General features: G+C 42.6%; 1 protein-coding gene across 8 annotated transcripts; it reads right to left on the bottom strand.

Moving 5' to 3' along the window:
* Positions 1-8280: 8280 nt before the first annotated feature.
* LOC119450288 (germ cell nuclear acidic protein-like) lies at positions 8281-22730 on the bottom strand. Of its 8 annotated transcripts, none has more exons than XM_049665774.1 (6): positions 22283-22730; positions 21918-22067; positions 18357-18636; positions 13675-13892; positions 12730-12840; positions 8281-8407 (listed from the first exon to the last, which is right to left on the bottom strand). In XM_049665774.1, the coding sequence occupies exons 1-5, from the start codon at positions 22462-22464 to the stop codon at positions 12744-12746; spliced, it is 927 nt and encodes a 308-aa protein (XP_049521731.1). In that variant the 5' UTR covers positions 22465-22730; the 3' UTR covers positions 8281-8407; positions 12730-12743. The 8 variants fall into 8 exon arrangements, with proteins under 8 accessions (XP_049521731.1, XP_049521730.1, XP_049521729.1 ...); XM_049665773.1 differs by having other exon boundaries at positions 8281-8412; positions 22283-22729; XM_049665772.1 differs by having other exon boundaries at positions 12700-12840; positions 22283-22728.
* Positions 22731-23060: the final 330 nt, after the last annotated feature.

Below are 23060 nucleotides of genomic sequence, written 5' to 3'. Positions count from 1 at the left end.
CTGTGTTCAATCTTGCATGAAATAGGACTCGTTGTGAAACTATTCTCTGGTATTGGCCTTTATTGGATATTGGACTCGACGCCTGTGTCATAAAGCACAATTTCTGTACTGACAATTCTTTCATTACCATGCCTGCTAAAGTTGATTGCCGATTACAACTCATTGAAATATCTTCAGATGCATAGTGTTATCAAGTAGGTAGTCTGAGGATCGCTTAACATCGTCAGGCTTACAGTATGTCGGCGTTGGAACAGCAGCATCTATCTGCTGGAAAGTTCAGGTTTTGACTCTGAGTGATCTTGTTTTCCTCTAAAGCACACATCATACTCAGCTTGCAGAACTGAGTATTTTCACGAAGTTTAGAACAGGTGTTTTTCAACGAAGTGCCAACTTTGGCCAGTTGATACTTGAACTTGTCCAGCAGCTGGCTGGGGCTGAACAGAGATAATGCACAATCTACACCTCACGAAGTAGAGGAATTGCTTCACTGTGTGGCATAGGCACTGGAAAGACATAACCTTTGTGTGTCTTCTGCCTGTGCCGTACATTTCGCAGGTAAAGGTTCTTAGAACATATATTAGTGAAATGTATATTGTCAGTTATTCTGAATTTCTTTTGGCATATTTACAAAAATAATCTTTTTTTATGTGGGCAAAAAATGTCTGCCTTGGAAAATTTTCTTTAAAATGTTTTCTTGCAATGACAAAATTTTGTTTTACACAATATAAAATGTTGCATTATATGCTAGAGCGTTCCCTATGGCGAAAAAAGTTTTTTCTGGCACATTTGAAAAATGGTCATTTTGCCACGTTAAGAAATAAGTTCATGGCCACATTCACAAATGCATCAAGCCAACTCCTGACAGAAGCGTTGGCACTTGCTGGCGATTCCTGAGCTACAATTTTATAACTGGTAACTTCCAGCATTTTCTCAAAGCCACTGAAGTGGATCAGTGTTTTTCAAGCAACTTTAATAATGTATGGGTTTTAGGTGCCAAAACCACCATATTCGTCAGAGTAATTTGGACCTCCTGGGTTTCTTTAACGTGCACCGGAATCTGAGGAACTTATTTCAGTGTAATAACGAAGCACCACAATTTTACTAAAATAATGCTCTAGCTCTCTGATTTCCCTATTCAAAGGCATGTGAAATGCAAAAGTGCCCTTACTAGACAACCGCTGGACTGATTTGAATGAAATTTTGTTGCAGTTAGGAGGGCTGTATTCTAGTGACATTTGAAGCAGAATTTTGGTTTATAGCCTCATAATGTGTACAATAATTGCATAAATTAAGCACTAAAAAAATTAGGGGCAGCTTCACACTAAGTGGTGCAAAGACTGGGCAAACAGTGAAGCTGGTGGCCCTTCCCTAGCTCTAACTTTGCTTAACTTGGTTTGGCTTGGCTGGTTCTTGGCCTTGCACCAGCTGTGCGAGGCGTTGCTAGGCGACGCACGTGACGTCATCGCTCGGCGAGGTTTTCCAGCGTACAACTGATGGCAAACGCCGAGCTTGAACAGCTTTGCTGTTAAATGTTGAAGCACCAAAGTAACGAACATAACTGCACCAAAAGCATAATAGGGAGTCTCATATTTTGCGTACACAAAGCTAGGGGACGCAAACCACCGAGCTTACGAAAAAATCCTAAAGTATAAAAAGAAACCCAAAGGAGTACAGAAGATTTCAGGCTAGACGTGGCTCTTTGCGTATGTAAAGGTCCCTTTGGGCACCTGAACACATTTGCATATGCAAAATCTAAAACCCCCTATTGCAGATGTGTAAACTGCATCTGTTAGACCATCTTTTCTTTCCTCCTTCTTTTTGGGGTTTTATGTGCCAAAACCAGTTCTGATTATGAGGCACACCGTAGTGGAGGGCTCCGGATTAATTTTGACCACCTTGGGTTCTTTAACGTGCACTACAATGCAAGCACACGGCCGTTTTTGCATTTCGCTTCCATCGAAATGCGGCCGCCGCGGCCAGGATTCGATCCTGCGATCTCGTGTTCAGTAGCTTAGGTGACTCGGCCACCGCGGTGGGTTGTTAGACCATGTAAAGCAGACAAATGTGATAACTGAGTTTGTACACAATGTGAAATTGTAATGTTTAGAAGGTTTTGCAAAAAGTCCTGTTTTTAAATTTGTGGCATACTTCTAGGTAGTGTATATATAAATTTTATACTCTTGAGATGTTTCAGTAGGTATAGTTTACACAGTTACATTATCTCTTTATTTAAAATTTTTTAAGCTTAGCAATTTTCTATAATGTAAAAAAAAATAATGTCTTTATCTTCAATGTGCCCAGTTGCGCATGCAGAAACGTGTGTTCATTCAAGTGTGATGCAAGACGTAGTCATTGTTCTTGCTTGTAGAGCAAAGGTAGGTACCATATTTTGAGCGGTAACTCGTGCAGATTTCTTGCATCCAGGGAACTTGCACCCTTGCCACTTATAGCTGCAATACAACTAGTCACCAATATAGATCAGGAGACAAGTATAACTAATGCTTATTGAAACTAAGCTTGAAAGTCAAGACCACTGATGTGCACTATAATTTACACCCTAAAGTACAGATCAGTGGTCGAGACATAATTCCTGATCTCTTCCGACATCCCGAGGTGAATACTGAATGGTCCCTTTTTTTTTTTTTTGGATAAATTCCTCCACTAGTTAATTGCTTAGCCTTTTTCTTAAGCTGCTGCTTTCCTGCTTTATGCAGTGATGTAGCCAGGTCGATCTTGATTTCTTTCAGGGGGAGGAACTTCTGTGTAGGTTCATCATGGTTGTTCACTGTATTTCTCTTATACAATACACATGCTCAGCTCAAAATACCTTTCACAAACACTTTCAGCTTCATGTTTCTACAAGCTCAACTTGCAAAAAAGGGAACATACAGTCGAGGACATTGTCACTCCCATACAAGTCGCTCTATTTATTGTCAAATGGTACTCCACAGCCACAGAAGTGCTTAGGATCTCTTTTATCCATTGTGTAGCAAAAAGACATCCTGCAGCACATGGTCGCATATTTGCAACATAGTACACCACTGCAAACACATTCTGATATATAATAAGACTTATTAGTGTCTACTCAGTCAAAAAGATTAGTCAATTTATACTTCATTTCGCTTTATTATGCCCACAGAAAGCAGCTACACCTTTCAAAACTTACCTGTATCGCTGATGGTGCTCTCGCAAGGCATCTGCCATGCTTGTCTGGGTTCAGCTTCCGCTGCTGTAGTGTAGATGCCACCAAACTGTGGCGCATTATTCGAAGGCATGTTGCAGGAATGCAACCATGTGCAGAGAAAGCCCCAAATGTCGCGAGCACTTGGTTTTGTTATTTCAAACCAGTGCCACACACTTTGGCAAATGCAGGAACGCAAGTAGACCTTTTGTGGTCGGAGACAGGTCAGGAATGCAGTGGCAGCTATCCCTCAAAGGGACCATGTAATACCTGGCAAAATAACTTTTGCAGCAATCCACAAGGTGGAGCAAGTTTTATGAAAGAGAAAACAATGTCATCCACATCACAGTAGCATGATCAAAGCTATGAAGGAAACCCACACAGGTTCCTCAGAATGAAAGCTTCACACCTAGCAGGTTTTTGCAGAACTGATGTGCCATATTCAGTCTCCCTGCATGTCGAAGTGCCTTTCAGGTGCCGTGTGCACAATCGTATACGCCAAGATTGTGCATCAACAGTAAAAGCATTGATGAACGTAATATTTAAAATGTGTCGCACACATATTGAAACACTTCCGATTGGAATTGTGCTGCAATTTGGATAACATCTGCAAAATGTTTTAGTAAAACGAGTGGTTTAGTAAATGAGTGAGTGGTAATTTTTGCTCGGTGTGATTACGTTGTTGTATGCAGCGGGTTCATTTCTTTCATTGTTTTTCACAATGTGTTGCACCAGGCATAATTTTCAACTTTTCAAGGCTGCTAGACATGAAGTAGTTGATGTTCTTGTATCCGATGTTTCTGTAGCGAGTTTTCGCATAGCGTCCACATTCTGTAAACTTGACGAAACTCACTAAATAATTGAAAATTCTTAATCTATCCTGCAGCTGTACGCTTTTTACGATTATGAAGATGCAAGAAATGCGGTGAGTTCTAAATCAACAGAACTAATTGATGCCTGAAAGGGTTAATTTGGCTTTGTTCTGAGATTTGCTAACTTCCTGGTTAGTTCAGATGGTAAAGCGACTGCCCCAGAAGGGCATTAGTTCCAGATTTTATCCCCAGACTGGGGCAAATTTTTCTTCTGCAAAGCTTTTTTTCTGAGGAACCCTCCTTTGTAGCTTCATTCCACTGTCAGGTGGATGGCCACCTTTCGCTTTCATGACAATGTGTATATATATGTGTACCAGCCACCACATGCCAGTCTCACTTCTTTTCTCCTTATCCTTTGTATCTATGCCTTCCCTCGTTTGTCTTGCTCAGGTGCTTCCTCGTCTTGAAATTGATGACCATGGCATGGAAACTCTGTTGGCTTTGATAGCCTTATCTGTGAAGGGATCAACCGGGCCATTCCTCTCATCATCTCTGCAGCACACACAATAGAAATGGGGGTAGGGAGCGTTGGTGAGCAGGTAATTTGGAGAGGAAGCTCAGAGAAATCTGTCCCCTAATCCCCTTTCAAACTATTCACTTGTGCTGCGAGCCACCTTTGTCTCCACTACTGGTAATTTTGGCTGCTTGTTTGGTGCACAACCGTGGCACGCTCATTCTTTCTGAGCAGCTGCACTCTAAGGAAAATTTGCACCCTCTGAGGCTTATCTTGTCCCCAAACAATAATCGTAATCTATCTTGCGCACCTTTCCTTCCTCTAACACTGCGTGCCCAGTACTTTGAGGTCACGAAGAGCATGTGCATTATCAGCGTAACATAGCATTCTTGACTGGACATTATCGAGCACACAGTTTTCAAGAAAGGAAACACAAATAAGGCAAGCAACAATTATTGTTTGGGGAAAACCCACAAAACTTGTAGAAAACTTCTTGAAAAGCATATAGACATCTTGGTATACTATGGAACATTGAGTAAACATTTTTCCCAAGAGGTTCTTGAGGGGATTTTTATAACTTCCACCTCAAAAGCATATTTAGATGTTTTTGACCCAAGAATACTTTCTTGTGCATTGTTTATTTAGGTTTTTCTTACTTTGTAAAACTGTTATAGAAAGGTTTGGTTTGAAAAAAGTTGTATTGCCTGAGCCCCCCCTTTCTCCCCCCCTCCATTTTTTTTCACACACACATACGCACAAACAGAGTAAAGCACATGCCTTTAATTGTTTAGTAAAATAGAATTTGCAAATTGCATGAATAGCCCACCTAGGAGGTAAAAAAAAACATGCAATTATGATAGGAAAAGAAAATCTACGTCTTTATGCGACAGATGTGTTCATACACAAGACAGAGCTCTTATTACACAAGACAGAGCTCTTATACCATTCTCAAAAACGTCCTTCGAGAAATTTTCTAGGCCACTAATAACATGGCATTAGCACAGCTACAGGAGCTTTTCAAGAAGTTTACATCCAAATAATGTTTAAACTGAGGCTTCCTTTAGAAATTTTGCTGATTCTTTAAAGACATATTTTAGATGTTCTTTTGCTCTTTCCGTGTTTCATGAGAAGATATGCTCCAAAGGGAGTAAAACATTTTTTTATAGTGTGGTGCACCTTTTTCTTTGTGCCAGTGGCATGTGCGAGGAGACCATTTCTTGGAAGTGCTGAGGGACAAGTGGCAAACATATGATGCCTTCTTGAGAGAAGCTCACAGACTAGTTTTTCTAATGTTTGTGCATGTAGTTCCAGTATTACAGTACTGTTCATTATACAAATATACCCAGAAATTAAAGTAAACATTATTTGAAAGAGATCCTCGTTAGCAAAACATATATTATAATTTTGAAAACAATAACAGAAAATTTTCATGTAAAGGCAAACAGGTCAAACTAAGCTATAGCATCGCCCTGGCCTGCTACTGTACGTGCACTGAAGGAGAGAAGCAGGGAATAAAATCATTGATAATAGAGAGTTATAGCTCAGCGGGTTTACGGGCCCAGCGGGCGAGTGCAGATGCCACTGTATATGTGCGGTGTGCTGGGGCAGCCAGCTTCTTTACGGAGCGGGCCCTTCGCTCCGCTGGTATCCGCTCCCCAGCGGAGCGCGCGCAGTGGGCCAGCGTTTTTACGAAACAAACATGGCGACCACCTGCAAGAACAGCGGCATGTCGTAGGCGTCGTCTTCAAACGTGGCACTGGCTCGCTGGCAGGCGAAAAAAGTCTCGGAGGTATTTAACAACTGAAGAGGGCTTCTGTATCCTGCGAGAGGTTTCAGCAACGAGGCCGTTTGCTGACAATTTGAAGTGGATGACTGCGATCGAGAACCTTAACCGAGCGCTTGGCCGCGAGCTGACGCAAACCCTAAGCTTGTTCGACAGGCGGCGCAGCAACGCGCTCAGCTCAACCGAGCAAGGGATCGCTGAGCTAAAACTCTTCCTTTCACTCGGCGCTTTGCTGCCGTCTCCACTCGCCCGCTCATTCCGCGGGCCTGTAAACCCGCTGAGCTATAACTGTCTAATGATGAAGAGAAGGAAGTGCGTATAAAGAAGTCCACTACACTGCGGCGTCTCTACGTTCATCAAGTCTAAAACAAAATTTTTTGGGAAGAATCCTGTCCTCATGACTGATGTCTGTGGGTTGCTGCCATTTGACATCAGCTGGCAGCCAGCCAGCCAGCAGTTTCAAGATTGGCGAGGAGGAGTCACCTTCAAAAAAATTTGCAGTTTCATTCTTATGGAAAGCAGTGACACAACAGCTGGTGCAAACATTATGGGCAGTAAGTCTTTCAGTGTTTTGTGCGGTATTGTTTGAAGTAAAGATTCCCAGATGCATGCGAGCAATCTCCTCTTGAGAATACTTTAGTCAGTCTGAGTTGTCTTTGTATGTGCAAGAGGTGGCGATACCCAGTGGTGGAGAGGAGAAACACAGCTCTCCCTCTTTCTCCTCTTTCCTATTCGACCTTTTGCTTCTTGCTAATGGCGTCACATGTGCTATTTCACCTTGATGCTGGTTTATGGATAACCAGCGGAGCATGTCATCAGTCAATAATATAATGTGCACTCAAGAGGCCAGGCACACAGTGCTGTTCAAGCTCAGTATTCGTTGCTGCAGCATTGGCAGAGTGGCTGAGAGGTATGTTCTAAATTCAGGGGGCTTAGTATAATCAGAGTCCTAGGACTCTGGTATAATCAACTTGCAAATTTCGCCAATGCATTCTGGGAATCCAGCAACGGACACTGGCAGACATCAAAAAGGCTCAGGGAGTGAGCCCATAACAGATATAACTGTAAAAGGGGAAGCTCAACGTCTTTATATGCCGTTTGTTAGCTCCATGGGTATAAATAAAAAACTTGGATGAAATGTTCACATCTTTGTGCTGTACGAGTGGAATATGTTTGCTCATAGAACTCAAGCAGAGGTTCAGGTACTCTTTTCAAAGATCACACGTCACTCTAAACACTGTTCAGGCATGAAATAAAACCAAAGAATAGAAAGCGGGCATGATTGCAGAGGGTCCATTGACTGACGTGACAGTCCAATTTGTGATGTAGCAGGATTAATCTGCGAGATCACCCGAAACGACAGGTGGTGACGAAAGCGAAGTGACAAGTGTGTGGGCTGCTTTTATTTGGAATTTCTGTAGGCCTAGTTGCAGTCCTGTGCAACAATTTGCACAGACTACCAGATATGTGTATCTAATATGCTGGACTGTTGCTTGCACTGTCCAAACCTGCGGCAAGAGGCCCTATAAAGGCCAACTGAAATGAATTATTGGATCTTACAAAAAGCTTAGTGTCGTGAAGCAGATGAAATTAAACATTAGGACGTTTGCCACTACCTATGCTGCACAAGGCTGGAGTTTCAGCTATTGACCCGACTGTTTTGTGGCCAGCTTTCACTTGCTGAACGCTGGGAATAAAACCCCTATTACAATTGATGAATGTGCTGCGTATCGATCCCACATATATAAGATAGTGTAAATATAGTGCAGGCTCTGTGCAAAATTCGACCTTTGATACAGGTAGATGCATCACAAAAAGCTCATCAAAACAGATGCTTTCGATAACAAAACAGGCAAAAAAAAAAAAAAAAAAAGAACATGCTTATCGCTCACAGAAAATTACATGAAACTCGGAATGCTGAGAGCCAGTGTGGCGTCTCGACATGACTTTCGAGAGTTAGCTTCAAAAGCTTAATTTCAAGCAAATGAAAGTGTGGCAACCAGTTGCCTTGTCAATTTATTGGTCATATTTATAAGCGGTACATATTCAAAATTGTACATGGCCTGTGTTGTCTTTGGCAGTTTATGTACATCAATATTGTATTGCTGTCTGGTGTCCTGTGCTGAAAAAAAAAGAAAAAAAATAAAGAAACGCCTAAATGAACACATATTTTGCTGCACTGAGGCATCCTTCCCAAAACAAAAATGCCATACACTGAAGGTTGCCAATAAGACTTCCCCATCACCCTCCAAAAAAGGTATTCAAAGCAGATGAATGTGTTATTCATACTTAGATGCAAATGTATTACTCATCCAATGGATACTACACACATTGACCTTTTGAATGACCAATGGTTGTGCGTAGCATAGATAAAATCACCTTTGCTAGGCTTTATTTCACTCTGCATCCCTAGGAGCTGGCACTACTTGTCCCGCTGGCATGAAGTGCAATGTGCAGGGCGAATTTCATTTGAACTCCCGAGAGACAGCCACTCATGCAATTATCTTAACCTTGTAGCTCTGTCTGTGGTTCCCTTCCTTGCTGTTGAGCAAGCAAAGTTCACCATTTGCTGACATTTGCCTGTTTTTGCTCATGTGACCTCAACCGATTATTTGTGATTAAGACCATAACTGGTTTAATCTGAAGGTTAATCAATAAAAAGCTCAATCCTATTCTCTCGCATATTTGCCAATCCAGTCATCAGTTTCATGTAGTTTCTTAGAGCTGATGTTCTCGTTGTTTTTCAAACTCGCTGCTGCTATCACACTTCCGTTGCTGCTTCTGAATTTCACCGCAGAGCATCCTTTACAACATCACTCCTCGCTTCAATAGTTCCGTGCAGCACTGTAGAAGCTACAGGCTTCTTGGGCCAAATGGGAGGGCAAACACATCTTAAAGGTGCCCTTCTGCACCCTGTCATCTACAACTGCACAGTGAGATCAGCTGTTGTGATAGCAGCAGTAGAAAATTGGTTCCACATTCGTTCTGACATCAAAATGATGTCCGTCTTGAAGACGCTTCGATACAAAGGAGAAGGCGGGCTGCAGAGACCGTAAAGTGGAGGGTTCAGAAGGAGCACGTGACTGGCGTGTCGCACGAGATGGTGGCGCCATCTCTTTATTTTTCTTGTAACATCCACTAGTACACGGTGCGCTCGCTGACATTTGTAGGTGCAGCCGTTTTCTTAATTTCAATTTGTGCATGTTTGACCACACTCCTTCCGCGCTGTTCCTAGCATGTGCAATGCCGACTTATCTGCTCCTTTCACGTGAAAGAGCAGCTAGGAATGACATCACGCAAGCCAGTCTTCGAAAACCATTTCTGCGAAGGACGAAGCACTACCCAGGAAGGAGTCCTCCATAGTGTTGCAGCTGTGCCGACTACACGTATAAGTCTAGCCACTGTCAAAGCAATTAACTGTTTGTACTTTTTAAATGAAAATAATGTCTATAAGGCAGCGTTACATGAATTTTTTTGTTTGCACGTTTTCATGCGAACAAGTGCAGAACTCTATTTTCAGTATCACAGAGTTTCAATAATTACTTTATTAAACGCAAACCGAAATCACGCAATAAACCGCAGCTGTGACCTGCAGAGACGCTTCCAAGTAACCACCTGCCAACAAGACCACTTGTCGAGGCCATTTAGTCATGCAACGGGGTCAGAACTATGGCACTACATCTGAATGTGCAAGAAACTGCGCTCACTCGTTATGCAGCCTTGGCTCTGCTGCTAGGAACTACTGAAACAGTATAGTTTCTCACACACACATGGATTATTTGCATTTCCCTCGTCCTCGCCCCCTGACATTTTTTATGCCCTTACTTCAAATCTTTAGGCTACAGCTAATTGCCATGTAGCATATTTAAATGGTTATGACTTCAGCATGCTTGTGCCTGAATTTGTACTCAAGGAAGTGACTGCTTCACACTTTTCTCTGGAGGTAAGTCCACAAAGGCAATAGGAACATTAACAAATTCCACGAGGCCGTGGTTAGTCGTTCCAGGTTTTCGGGAAGTTTTAGAGAATGGATGGGTTTTGTAAGCAATAAGTGCCTCGTCATACCAACAGTCGGTTGGTTTTGTTGTGGGAAGGGTGTGCCATATTGTCGAATTAAGGCTGCTGCAGGCCACCATTAAGCATTCCATTGCTTTTAAGAGGAAGCTTTAGCTTGGGGCCTCCTATCTTCATACATGGGAATGAAGAAATCGTTTTTCTCGGACAGCACTGCACCAAATAAGGTTTGACGCAATTAAAAAAATAGGGTAAAAATCTAGTGACTGTTGAAAGTGATTTTATTTATGCCATCGGTTTTCTAATGAAAATTGTTGAAAATTGCAATATCTCAGAAAACAAAGCTATCAAGTTTACAACTCTGTACTCAGCAATGAAAAACAGTATCACAATTCTGTACACCACATCTAATAGCTCTAATCCAAAGCACTCTAATCCAAAGCAGACCAAATTTATTTATTATACATAGGGTGCTTCATATTTGGTTTATATTTTTTGAAACTTGGGGAGGGAGTAAAAAATCGGGTGTCATTTTTAAAGACGAAATCTGAGAAAAATCAGGGGTTTTGTTGTCCGGCAGCCCGAACGAAGTTCAGGAATTTTTTTATAAGTTCTACAAGCAATTAACCCAAAGCAATGATCTCCTTTCGACACAAATGCTTTACTTAAGCAAGTGATATCACTCATAGGAACATGTAATGGGAGCTGCTTGCAAATCATCTGATGAACTGACCTCTACGAGTCCTCTTGCCATACATTATAATTACACTTAAAAGAAACCACATTAACAAAAACAAGAAATAGAGACGGGTTTGGCGATCCCTTCTTTACATCTTTCTCTGAATTTTTTTCAACAGAGGAGAAAGCACAAAAAGTTGTGCACAATGGCATGCTTTGCAGGAGGTGTGATGCTTTTCCTTATCCCACAAGGCCTTATTGATGTACATAGTCAGTATCTGCATTTGGCACACTTCTTTGCCCATCCTGAACCTGTTGGGCCTTTTGTCCTTGTTTGCTGTCATCCTGTTTTACTGGTTCCGAATAGATGCTCTTGCGACAAAATAGAATACCAACTAGACAAATCATCCAGCTTTCTTTGAACGTAACCGTAGTTGGGTAAACATCCTCTCAACTTCAAAGCTACTGTTCACAATACAGCGCAAAGTCAGCGATGCGCTAATTCGCTTCCTAGCGCATCACCACTGTTGCCATGCATGCAGTGTGCCAAAAATGCAATTAAATGCGCCATTGTCATATTCATGTAAATGTGGCTACTAAAAAAGCAACAAGCTTTGGTTCGCTCAATGCCAGGAGACGAAGAATATATTATATACCGTATTTACACTATTGTAAGTCGACTCGTATGCAAGTCGACCCCTCCACATCACATGTGTCAGAAACATGTGAGCGGTGTCGCCTTTTCCATGAACTATCGATACTCCCCGAAAGAGCCTCCGTTCCAAGGGTCAGTGCCGCCGCGATTGGCACAGCGGCTCTTCCATCAACTATCGACACCCCCATGAGTGCTGTGTGCATTGTAAAACTCCTTAAATTGTTGAAAAATCCTTCTGGACAAACACGCAGAATAGCCCAATGCTACGGGTAGAGCTGCAGAGAAATCATAAAATTATAACCACGTTGTAGCACCCCTGATAATTCATTTGTCTCACTTTTATTGGCAGTGCCATGTTTTGGTTTTGATTATAAGTGAACTTCAGACTTTCAAATTTAAAAAAAGAGGTCGACTTACAGTCGTGTAAATACGGTAGTTATACACTTAAACCTTGATATAACAAAGTCGGTAAAATCAGCAATTTGCTTCGTTATATCGAAATGTTGTTATAGTGAAATTCGCCACTTTATGCAAATAAGTATAGTCACCAATGAGCTTTTCATACGTGGAAAGGGCCTCAAAATTTTCCGAATTATCGGGAAATTGCAAAAATTCATTTTTGGCGAATTTAAGAGTTGGCGACAAAAGATACGGTTTCATGTCGTATGGGCGATATCTTCACATCGGTGGCATGAAGCGAAGCCAGCTACGCTTTTGTGCCCACTCCTCCCCCGCGGCTCATAAAGTGGCCAGTGGGACAACGCCATCATGAAAAGTGCCGGCAGCGGGGATCGACTGCTTCGTCTGCCTCTCGCAACGTGACTCCGTTGCGAAACGGAGACTGCGCAACCTTCAGTACTAAACGCATGCGAAGACAGCACACATGATGCCACACGATCTTGACACACCCACTCTTTGCAGAAGCTGCAGGCTACCTCTAAAACTGAGCGTGTGAGCTGTGTATGCACTCAACTGTACTGACAGCAATGCACAGCCACAGTAATGCTACAAAGGGAGATAGGCGCCTTATAATAGGAAATGTGCACCTTAAAGGGAACATACCTGCTAAATGAGAAGATAAATATACATTACAGGCAGCATGGACATCAATTGAAGGTAAGTTTCCTTGATCGTGACGACTTGTAGTCGTGACATCTTTCAACAGGGGGAAGCTTTGGAAATCTTCGGGCAGCACGACTCACCCTACAAGAACACAAGGTGGTTTCAATGTCAGCTCATCATGAAGCTTACATATAGGCAATGCAAGCTATATGCAATGTGCCAAAGTAAGACAAAGAAGCAAATCCACACTACTCTTGAACAACCTAATGTGTTACAGAGTGAATATAGCAATACTTTAATGAACATCACTTGAACATGTATTTCGGGTGCACAAAGTAATCAAAAAACTCCAACAGGTGCTACAAAGGACCCTATGCAAAAAGGTTTCAGTTGAATTAACTCAGTATGGGGCATTTCAGTTGCACACACATTGACAACATGGTTGGTTTCTGTCTTAGGGTCGCCTGACCTGGCCAACGGTAATAGTATACTGCTCAGTGACACGAGCTATTGTATTCTTAAACTTTCCTTCAAGAACTATTGCTGGGTAAAGGAGAGAAACAAAGGAAAAAAACCATGTCTTGTTGGAAGTAAAGCAGGTTCCACATCATTGCAATCCTAGTTGGAGCATGGTAAGAACAAGTTGAATGTAAGTTAACTACAGGCACAGAGCAAATGTTGGGAAGCTTTTAGAAAGGTAACCTAAATGATTTAACGTTTGCCTTTATTTCAAATCTACAGCACTCTGCACGTTGAACAGTGACTTAGGCTCAGCGTAGGTTGTGCCATTGCGCATCCTCGTTATCCCATTAGCGTATGTTCACGTGCAACATTTGCTGCAGCATGTTCAAAAAGCATCCTGCTGCTCACATCCCACATTTTTCTCACTGAATCCAGACTTCTCACCGGTTGAGACTACGCAACAGGCATGGAGGGAGGGCTCGACAAATAAATAACAAGAAATGCAACACCCACCAGAACTTCCACAATGTACCATGGCCCTCTCGCTTGCAATTATGCACGCACCAAACTGCCGCATGGCACAGTTCATGCAATAGAGTGTCTCTTGTGTGTTCGGCACTACGGAGAATCTTTGCTGAGAGCTCCACTCGGTAGTTGTTATCAGCCAAATAGAAACATCGGCCCGCTGTTGACGTCAACCGGCTGTTCCAGGAAATTTCCCCCGGAGGAAGCTGTTCGTGGCAAGATGAAAAACTTAATTAGTGCCTGCAGTCCATTTTGTGAAAACCACACAGCATTGTGGAAAATACAGCCGGACTTTGATATAACAAGCATGGATGCAACAAATTATCAGATGAAGCAGAGTAAACCTATAATGTTTCTCACCGATTTCAGCATGTAAGTATATATGCATATAACGAATGTCAGATATGACAAAAGTATTTTCATTTTCAGCCGTGGCCGTGGCCTAGCGGTAGAGCGCCCGCCTCGGCTGCGGGAGGTTGTGGGTTCGATTCTCACCGCCTGCCGGCCACCTACTGGTTCAAATGGGTACAAGCGTACCTCGGCCTGGCATTCGGCTTCCTTCAGGGGAAAGGAGCCTGCACCCTGAATTCCCGTCGAAACCCTCGTGAGCACAGAAAAAAAGTTATGTTTGGGCCGCTCCCATGGCAGCCATTTCCCATGTGGCGCCCCAAGCACGTATTGAGGTGGGGACACCTTCAAGTTGAGGACAAACACTCCTTTCCAAGCGTTGAGGTCCCATAATGGCCGAGCACCAGGCCGGGAGCGCGCTTGTACCTATTTTACCGGTAGGTACCCGGCGGCAGCACTTGCCTCCCACAGCCGCGGCGGATGCTCTTCAACAAGGCCGTCTATGGTTGGACAAGAGGCGCCCAGAGACAACTCCTTAAATCTCTATTGGGCATTCTTTAGAGATGTGAACCCCCACTACAGCGGAGCACCAGGCCAGCGGACATCTCTACCCATTAGAAAAACCAGTGGGTTCCCAGCGGCACCGAGATTTGAACTCGGTGCCTCCCACATACGAGGCGGATGCTCTACCGCTAGGCCACCGCTGCGCGGTCTATTATTAAAATCACATGTAATTCTTTAATTTTAGTCTTTGCACCAGCTGTGACATCTCAATAAATCTACCCAAAATAATAAAATTTGGCCCTGAAGCCTAATTATAGCAGTGTAAACAATGTATTAAAAACAAAATTCTGGGATATTACATGCCGAAACCCAGAAATAATTATGAGGCACTCTGTAGTGGGGGACTCTGGGTTAATTTTGACCACCTGGGATTCTTTAACATGCACGTAATCAATGTATCCTCGTGTAAGACTGGACATTTGAAGAGAAGTGCATTGAAGATAAAAACCTAAGGTAACCATATTTGCATGAATACAATGGAACAAAGATTTTTTTTACCTCCTAGCCCCACTCTATACCCTATGCCATCAGACCTGTGGCGAGATTCTTTATTACCAAATTTCACGCTTAAAAATGCAGCGTGCTCAGTTACTCTGTCGACAAACCCTGCACAAAACCCAACTTCGTGATTGCAGGAGGCTGTGACTAATAGCATGAGTGCAACTCAGCACAACAAAGGGGAATAGAGGCGATAACTTAAATGGATTCAAATAGCGCAGGAAAGCTCCTTCGTGGGCTTTAGTTACAACGGTCTGAAGCAGTACAGTGATTTGCGTCGGTGGAGCTTCAACGTGGTAGCACAACTGAAGCAGTGCGTGAGCATTTGGCTCACCTGGTGATATCGTGCTGCATGACAGCTGGGACACCGTGTATATATATATATACATGTGCACAGTATATACAGCGCTTATATAGCCCTTGTGCACCGCAGCACCCCTAGCGGTCTCCATGCAAACCAGAGCTACGGACGGACAACGGACGACGAGGGACAAGGCTCGGCCCTAAGGTGCTCTGCCCCTAAAACAAAAGGTTACTGTAGTTACTATAACCTAGTAACTTCAGTAATTAATGACATTGCATGTTTGTTACATTTACTAACTACAAAAGGTAGTAATGGCTGCTAATGTGGATCAGTTGATAGCTACAAAACAAACCGACCATTACAACATTATCGTGATCAGCTGTCTAATTATGCCTATTCATTGTATGAGCACCACTTCCATTGCATGAGGTTGCTTCTGTCCTTAAAGCATATCCCCAGAAAAAAAAAAAAGAAGAAAAAGTGTAATAAAATTTAGAACCAAATTATTTAATTTTTTCATTATATTCATTACACCATGAAATAATAAGATAAGCATAGAAAGAAAAACGATAAAAAACACATTGCATGCACAACAAATAGGTTACTATGCAACATGTTTTTGAAGGTGTACTGACATGACACTTTTGACTAGTGATTTCAGTCTGTTAAATAAAAATCCAAGCCCTCTAAACCCAAGAAAAAATGCTGGCAAATGTCCAAGTGTCCCAAATAATTTACGGTAATAGTTGTTTTTTACAAGCCAGTTTTGGTTTTTACAAGCCAGTGCCCAGGCTGAGGATGTGTCACGATGTTGTGATAAATGACATCATGATACGTCCACTTGCTCAATTGCTGCAATCGCAGACTATCACACGCGAGAAGGAATATGTGCAGGCGTTCTATAAACAACGTAATCATACCTAGCCTTATAACTACCACCATGACATCAACAAATTTTCTGTATCATAACATCACAATGATGTCAATGACACCAGGTCCAGCTTCTTGAGACTTTATTATCAAATTGAATAATTGTTTTCCGACCTTTATACCTGTTAACTGGCATCTTTTTATTTGCAAGAAGCAGGCAGTAGAGTTTCTATGACTGTGAAAACATGCGTTAGCGCCAGTGGTGCACCGACGGGGGGGGGGGGGTTCGGGGGTTGTAACCCCCCCCCCTGAGGCCGACTTAACCCCCCCCCCCTCTTGTTGAACCCCTTTTCTTGCGCATTTGAGTACTGCAACTAAGATGTAAGACGCGCAATCGTCTGCACGCTCGCAAAAAGCGCATTTTTTGACCATTTCCCATGAAGAAATTGAAATTAGTGCTGTTTAGATGGTATAGGCAAACTGTCAACCCCCCCCCTGGCAGAGATCCTGGGTGCGCTACTGGTTAGCGCGCCTCTAAAAACAACCTCGTGTGTTTATAGCTCCACATTTTAGAGAACAGTTCACTTTGCTGAGCACATATGTGTATAAGCAAGTACACAAAGTTAGGAAAATAAATTTGTATAAGCTATTGTATGCATATGTGTGCTGCAAGGTAGCACAACCAACCTTTAAACCAGCATGTTGAAAGGAACCACAACTTATGCCACTGTTGCGCTAAGACTGCCATTGCCGATATACTAGACCATGACCATGGGTAAAACAAGTAGTCACTTTTACTAACTTAACCTCCATGCACCTGTGAATATCATGCGCTAGTAATTAAAGAGCTAGTGAAAGATAACTCTTTTAATTAGATAATGAATAAAGCTAATTAAATGGCTCTTTTTTAGTGACACCAGCTGCATCAGTACTGTTTGAGAGATAGTAACTGATGTGGTTATATTACAGCCTACTTTCATTAACTTGACCCTGACAGGACCGACGAAATTGATTGAATTATCTGGCGGGTCGAATTAAACAAGAAGCAGAAAAAAATGCCAAGACCACTGATTATTTTGACAGTATTTGCTCGAGTTTTATACACCTCCAAACCAAACGCGTGCCAACTTTCTATGTGTCCAAAGTAGAAAACTAACGTAGAAGTTACTTAAAGCTTCTAACCAAAGTAGAAATCTAACGCACACTGGATTTTTCAGAATGGTAGCTGGTTTCCCAAAGTCAGCTTCGGCGCAATACAGCCATGTTATTCAGTAAAGCATATGAACGCCGCAAAGATGGTTTTTTATATGATTGCACTGCACAGGCAATTTTTGGCCCAATATCCTTGGCAAACAAAAGGTGTCTGTTAAAATCAGGTAAATACCGTAATCAGACATTGCTAGCTACCGTTATTGCTTGAAAATATTCCTAGGGCAAGCCGAAAATAGGCGTTTTTGACGGGAGATGTGTCTTGAATGCAATCACTGTCCCCTAAGCTCCGCCGAGACAGACGATGCCACGAAAGGGGTCGTTATTGGGGGGTCACCATATGGGTCAGGCACGTGCGTGTGGAGCAGTAAAGTTCAAATTATCTGGCGAGTGCCAATTTTAGGATTGAAATAACGAGCATTTGTGCCCATAGAAATGCATGGATGCCTGCCGGGATCACATTGAGAGTAGGAGGAAGGAACAGAGCTGGGCAGGCCATGTACAGCATAAGGCAGATAACCGATGATCTATTAGAGCTACAGAACGAGTTCCAAGGGAAAGGAAGCACACTCAAGGAAGTAAGAGAATTAAATAGTGTGATGAAATTAGAAAATTTGCAGGTATAACTTGGAATCAGCTAGCACAGGGCAGGGGTATCTGGAGATCACTGGGAGAAGCCTTTATCCTGCAGTAGACATAAAAATAGGCTGATGATGATGACACTAATTTTGCATTACCGCTTTTGCCACAGATGGGCATGAGGAGAGTTCGCTTCGTATAAATACTCTTCTCAAAGGCCCCATACTTTCACCATGAGAATACAGTCTGTTAAAAGACCAATGCGACACCTTCATTTGCTATGCAATGCAACACTAACCTTGTGAGCAAAGACCTCCCTGTTAAAAAGTAAAAAAAGGGCACTGGCGAGCTCCTCCCGAGAGTCATCGAATCGCTGCCTAAATTTGAGTGTGTCAGGGCGACACTTGTCCAGAGGTGTGTTATTAGACAGCGATTCGAGGAACCAGGTGTCCTCATCCAGTAGTGCCTTTTCCGTGGCGCATGGTGTCATAACACGTGATGGAACAGATGGCTTCCTCTCCACAGACGTTGCCAATTCATCTTCACTGCTGGAGCTATTTAGAAAGGAGGGCCGCCGCCTGCAAACAGATATGTTGCTGCATCGCTAGAATAATCAAGAGCACTACAAAGAGCTTTTAATTAAGGTCAACCAGTGAATGATGATCGCGTTTTGCATCTCAAAGCAGATGCACATGAAGTGACTAGAGTCAGGCCAGCACACCTAGCCAACACAATTTTTGGAGTGATAGCTGAGCCAAGATTTAATGCGCTTTGGGCAGCAGCACAATCTTGGTTAATCAATGTTATAATTTCACTTACATGTACAGTAAGTGAAGGCGACTTATAATGGCTGAGAAAATGTGGCATATGCCAGCCTCAAAAATTGAATTTTAGTAACAAGCTATAGCAGAACACCATTGAAAAAATCTCAGCTTAATGTCAGCTTAATGAAGTTTTCAATCTGACAATCTTTTATTCACCTAGAATGCTTGACAAGAGGACTCTGCATCTTTCTTTGGCAAAATACTTTCTGTTGCACTCTTTACAACAGTGCCCGTAAAGCTAAGTAGTCACAATATATGTACTTTGCACCCTCTTTCAGGACATGATATGCCCACATTTACAGCACAATACATGATACACAGCACTTGTTTACATACAGGAGAAAAAGGGAAGAGAAACGCAAATGCTCAGTATGCAGGAGTGTTTCCCAACTGGTTTTCAGATTAAAGGTAAGCTGCCACCACTGCATCAGCAACACTGAGGTTTCTTGCTTGTGGTGCTTCTTCAGTTGCACTTTTCCACATCAAGTAGGGCACTCAAAATTCTGTGAAAATCTTTAACTCTTTATTTTTTGTTTTCACAAATGCAGGACATACCATTTCAAGAGAGGTAAGGAGAAGTTTCTGCGACATATATGCTAGATGTTGCATGTTTGTAACAAACCAAGTTTTTTTCCTGGCTTTGACATGAGCCGCCAGTTGTGAAGATTAATTCAAAGCTGACAGTCGTAGCTTGCCAGCTGCACAATAAGGATATAGATTGTGTACATATGCACTGTTTAAACATGCATTCACTAATAACACTAGTGCACTCAAGTTTGAAAAACATTTTGCTGTTTGGTTACAACATATGGATCGACTAGATGCAACATGAAATCAGCAAGTATGTGCCGTCATTAGACAGTTTTACCTGTCCGTATGCATATGACACTTCACGGAATACCGAGTTACCGAAAAGGTACACGTGGGCACTGTGGCACCATCTTATAGCACAAAATTTAATCAGATTTGATGTAGAACTATTGTTGCAGTGAAGAACTATATACTACTGAGTTGCTGGTGTAAAGCAGTGGCTTAACCATCAACATGCAGGTCTTTTCTTTCTTTATTTATTTTTTTTTGTATGAGAACAACCGTATAAAACAAAAATGTTTTTAATGCATTGTTGTTAGACAAATTCACAAGATGTCGCTACCACTGTCGATATTGCTGCCCATGACTCCAGTAAGCAGGCTTTCCATTAAAGGTAAAATGCAAATGGATACGCTAAAGCTCTATTATCACTCCTAGTGTGGTACATCTCAAATGGGAGACATTCAGCATTTGAGCTCTTAACAGTTGTCAAAGGTGGAATATGTGGCAATCATAAATATGACAAATTATCTCAGTTCTGCACCCTAGATATTGCACAGCAAGTCATCTCATGGAAGATGCAAGCTTTGTTCATGCCAAATGTACAATCGTGTTCAATACGAGCTGCAACACAGTGCTAGTGGTTGAAGGGGCTCCAAGGCAGTGCCAATATTGGAAAAATTGGAGAACCAAACACTGTTCCGGTTATTGGTATTTATTAAACTATTCTTACACAGGCACGACCGTGCAGTTTTGAAACACCCTTCAACCACAGGTATTATGTTACAGCTCATATTGAATGCGACTGTACATTGTATGCTACCACTACTGTCCCTGACAAAAAGTTTCCAGGTTATTCAGCTCCTGGCCCAGAACTTTCATGACTCTTGCTTTCACTGACTGAAAGCTTTAGGAGGAGAAAAAAAAATTGTGTCCTTAACTCTCCACAGCTTTGCACTGCCATTAGAGTTCCATGCGAGCCAATCACCTTACGACTCAAAAGCTGCTCAAGGTGTGCACCAGTGGCACACCGACGGGGGGGGGATTCGGGGGTTGTAACCCCCCCCTGAGGACGACTTTTCTTTCCTAACCCCTTTTCTTTCCTTACGCATTTGAGTGCTGCAACTAAGATGTAAGACGCGCAATCGTCTGCACACTCGCAAAAAGTGCATTTTTTGACCATTTCCCGTGAAGAAATCGAAATTAGTGCTGTTTAGATGGTATTGGCAAACTGTCAACCCCCCCTGGCAGAGATCCTGGGTGCGCTACTGGTGTGCACACAGTGGCACAAAGAATCTATAGACATCTATATGCATCTATGTGCATGAAATATGTGACAGCTGTTAACAGTGCAAACATGCAATGCGGAATAAACATTCACAGACCAAAGGTACGGGGGAAAAAATATCCTCATGACGTTCAGTTGCAGCTGGGAATGCATACATATATACACAATTGGTTACAAAGGTTTAAGGGACTTGGAATTTGCAAAAAAAAATGAATTTCCGTAAAGCCTGGGCACATAGATTCGAATTCAAAGTTTCCGTGAGTTGCGAACTGCTACTGCAAATGTCATGCTTTAAAAAGCCGAAATTCACATTTGTCTGAGAACCCAAGCCCCATAAGATTTTGTGTCTGACTGTACATGTGCTTTCATGTGCAACATAAAAATTGTTTTTCATTAATGGTGCAGTAGAATGTTGTCCTAAGTAGGAAAAAACTTTAGGAAGGATTTAAACTGCTTTACAAAGGTTAACCAGCTGTAAGGCATCTTAAAACTGCAATACCCAATAGTCCCAAGTACAGACACTGCCCTTTTTCTTTTTCTGTTATGAAGGTCTAGTGAAAACAACCCCCCCCCCCCCCCCAAAAAAAAAAAAAAGACCTAAATAACCTTATATATCATTGCCTATGCCAACTGCTGTACAGGCCCAAGTGTGAATGTGTACATACAATAAATTCTTGCAAATTGTTTTCAGACAGAACTTACTTGACTACAAAGGCTCAACACATTGACCTCCATTACACAGTCTTTCTCCCCATGGCATCACTGCAAAATGGAGCAATGAAATGCCTCAATAGAAATAGTGACTCTATAAAATGATCGAACATACAAGCTTTTTATGTGTGTGTGTGTGTGTTTCTTTTAAGGTCTGCGCTATAAGTGGTTTACGTTTCCATAATTTTCTTCGTCTCTCTCTTTTTTTTTTATGTTGACAACTTACCGAGCAGATGACCAGCAATGACGACCCTGCAACGGACGCTTCTGAGGTGTCAAAAAATTGGTATCATCCTTCACTTTCGAAGATAGTCTGAGTGCTCTTTCAAACGCCTCCGACAGCTCCTTATCGCACGCCATGTTCACGGGCATCTGCCTGGGCGAGATAATAAAAAAGTTTTTGTACATTTACACAGCACACACACCACACAGGGGCCCCTTGGTTCTCGTGAACTGCACGGAAATTCAGTGGCAGTGCAGTGTCTGAGCGGCGCCTTGTGCACGAAGCTCACACCGCCCCTTTCGTTAAGTTAAAGCGAGCAGTACAGCACAGCCACGGAACACGTATGTAGTACTACCGGTACTACGTACCGCAGCAACTCGTCAACTAGTTCAATAGGATACTCACAGCTACAGATATCACCACGTTTAACCTGTTCAACCTTTCCGCTTACTAATTCGTATAGGTCACGTGACAACAGAAAACCGTATTGATGATGATGACGATGCGATGCCACGGCAGCCCCATAGAGAAAGCGCTCTTTCTCATACATCAGCCCGTGGAAGCCTTCTACTGCTTCTACCAACGTTGGCTTCTACTGCCTGTTCAAATGGGTGTTCTTCGTTGGTGCCGTGGTGGCTTCTTGTAGAACTTGGCTATGTTCGCTGAGCTGCGCGCATGACTCAGCATGACTGCATAACCGTAGAAAAGGAGACACTGCCAACACAAGGCGTGAGGTCTCCTTGGCGAGAAACAAAACAAAATCATCTGTTGTGTACTGCCTGCCCTGAAGTTGGTACTTGATGTTCATGGATGCATAGAGTTAATAAATGCATGCAGGCTGTTCTACATGCTGCGACTGGAGCGAAAAGAAATCAGTGCAATCGCACGTGTCGCAACGTCAAAAGTGCCAGCAGGGTGGTCTATGTTGTATTAAAGCACGGCGCTTTGTGTGTGAGCATGCCACGCGCCCCTGCCCGTTTACTATGGCATAATTGTTCATTTTTTTAGAAGATAACAACAGATATAGGTTGTCCATAACCACCACCGTATCCATAAAAACTCTACATTGCTTTGCCGCGGAAGCATTCTCACTCGTATTTCCGGCATGCATTGCTGTTTTATGCAAGTTTTATAATAATCAACAAA

Source organism: Dermacentor silvarum, chromosome 4, assembly GCF_013339745.2.
Source record: "Dermacentor silvarum isolate Dsil-2018 chromosome 4, BIME_Dsil_1.4, whole genome shotgun sequence".
In the NCBI taxonomy this organism is placed as follows: Eukaryota; Metazoa; Arthropoda; class Arachnida; order Ixodida; family Ixodidae; genus Dermacentor; species Dermacentor silvarum.
The sequence above is the reverse complement of the archived record's forward strand: the minus strand, read 5'-3'. Positions and strand labels throughout refer to the sequence as shown.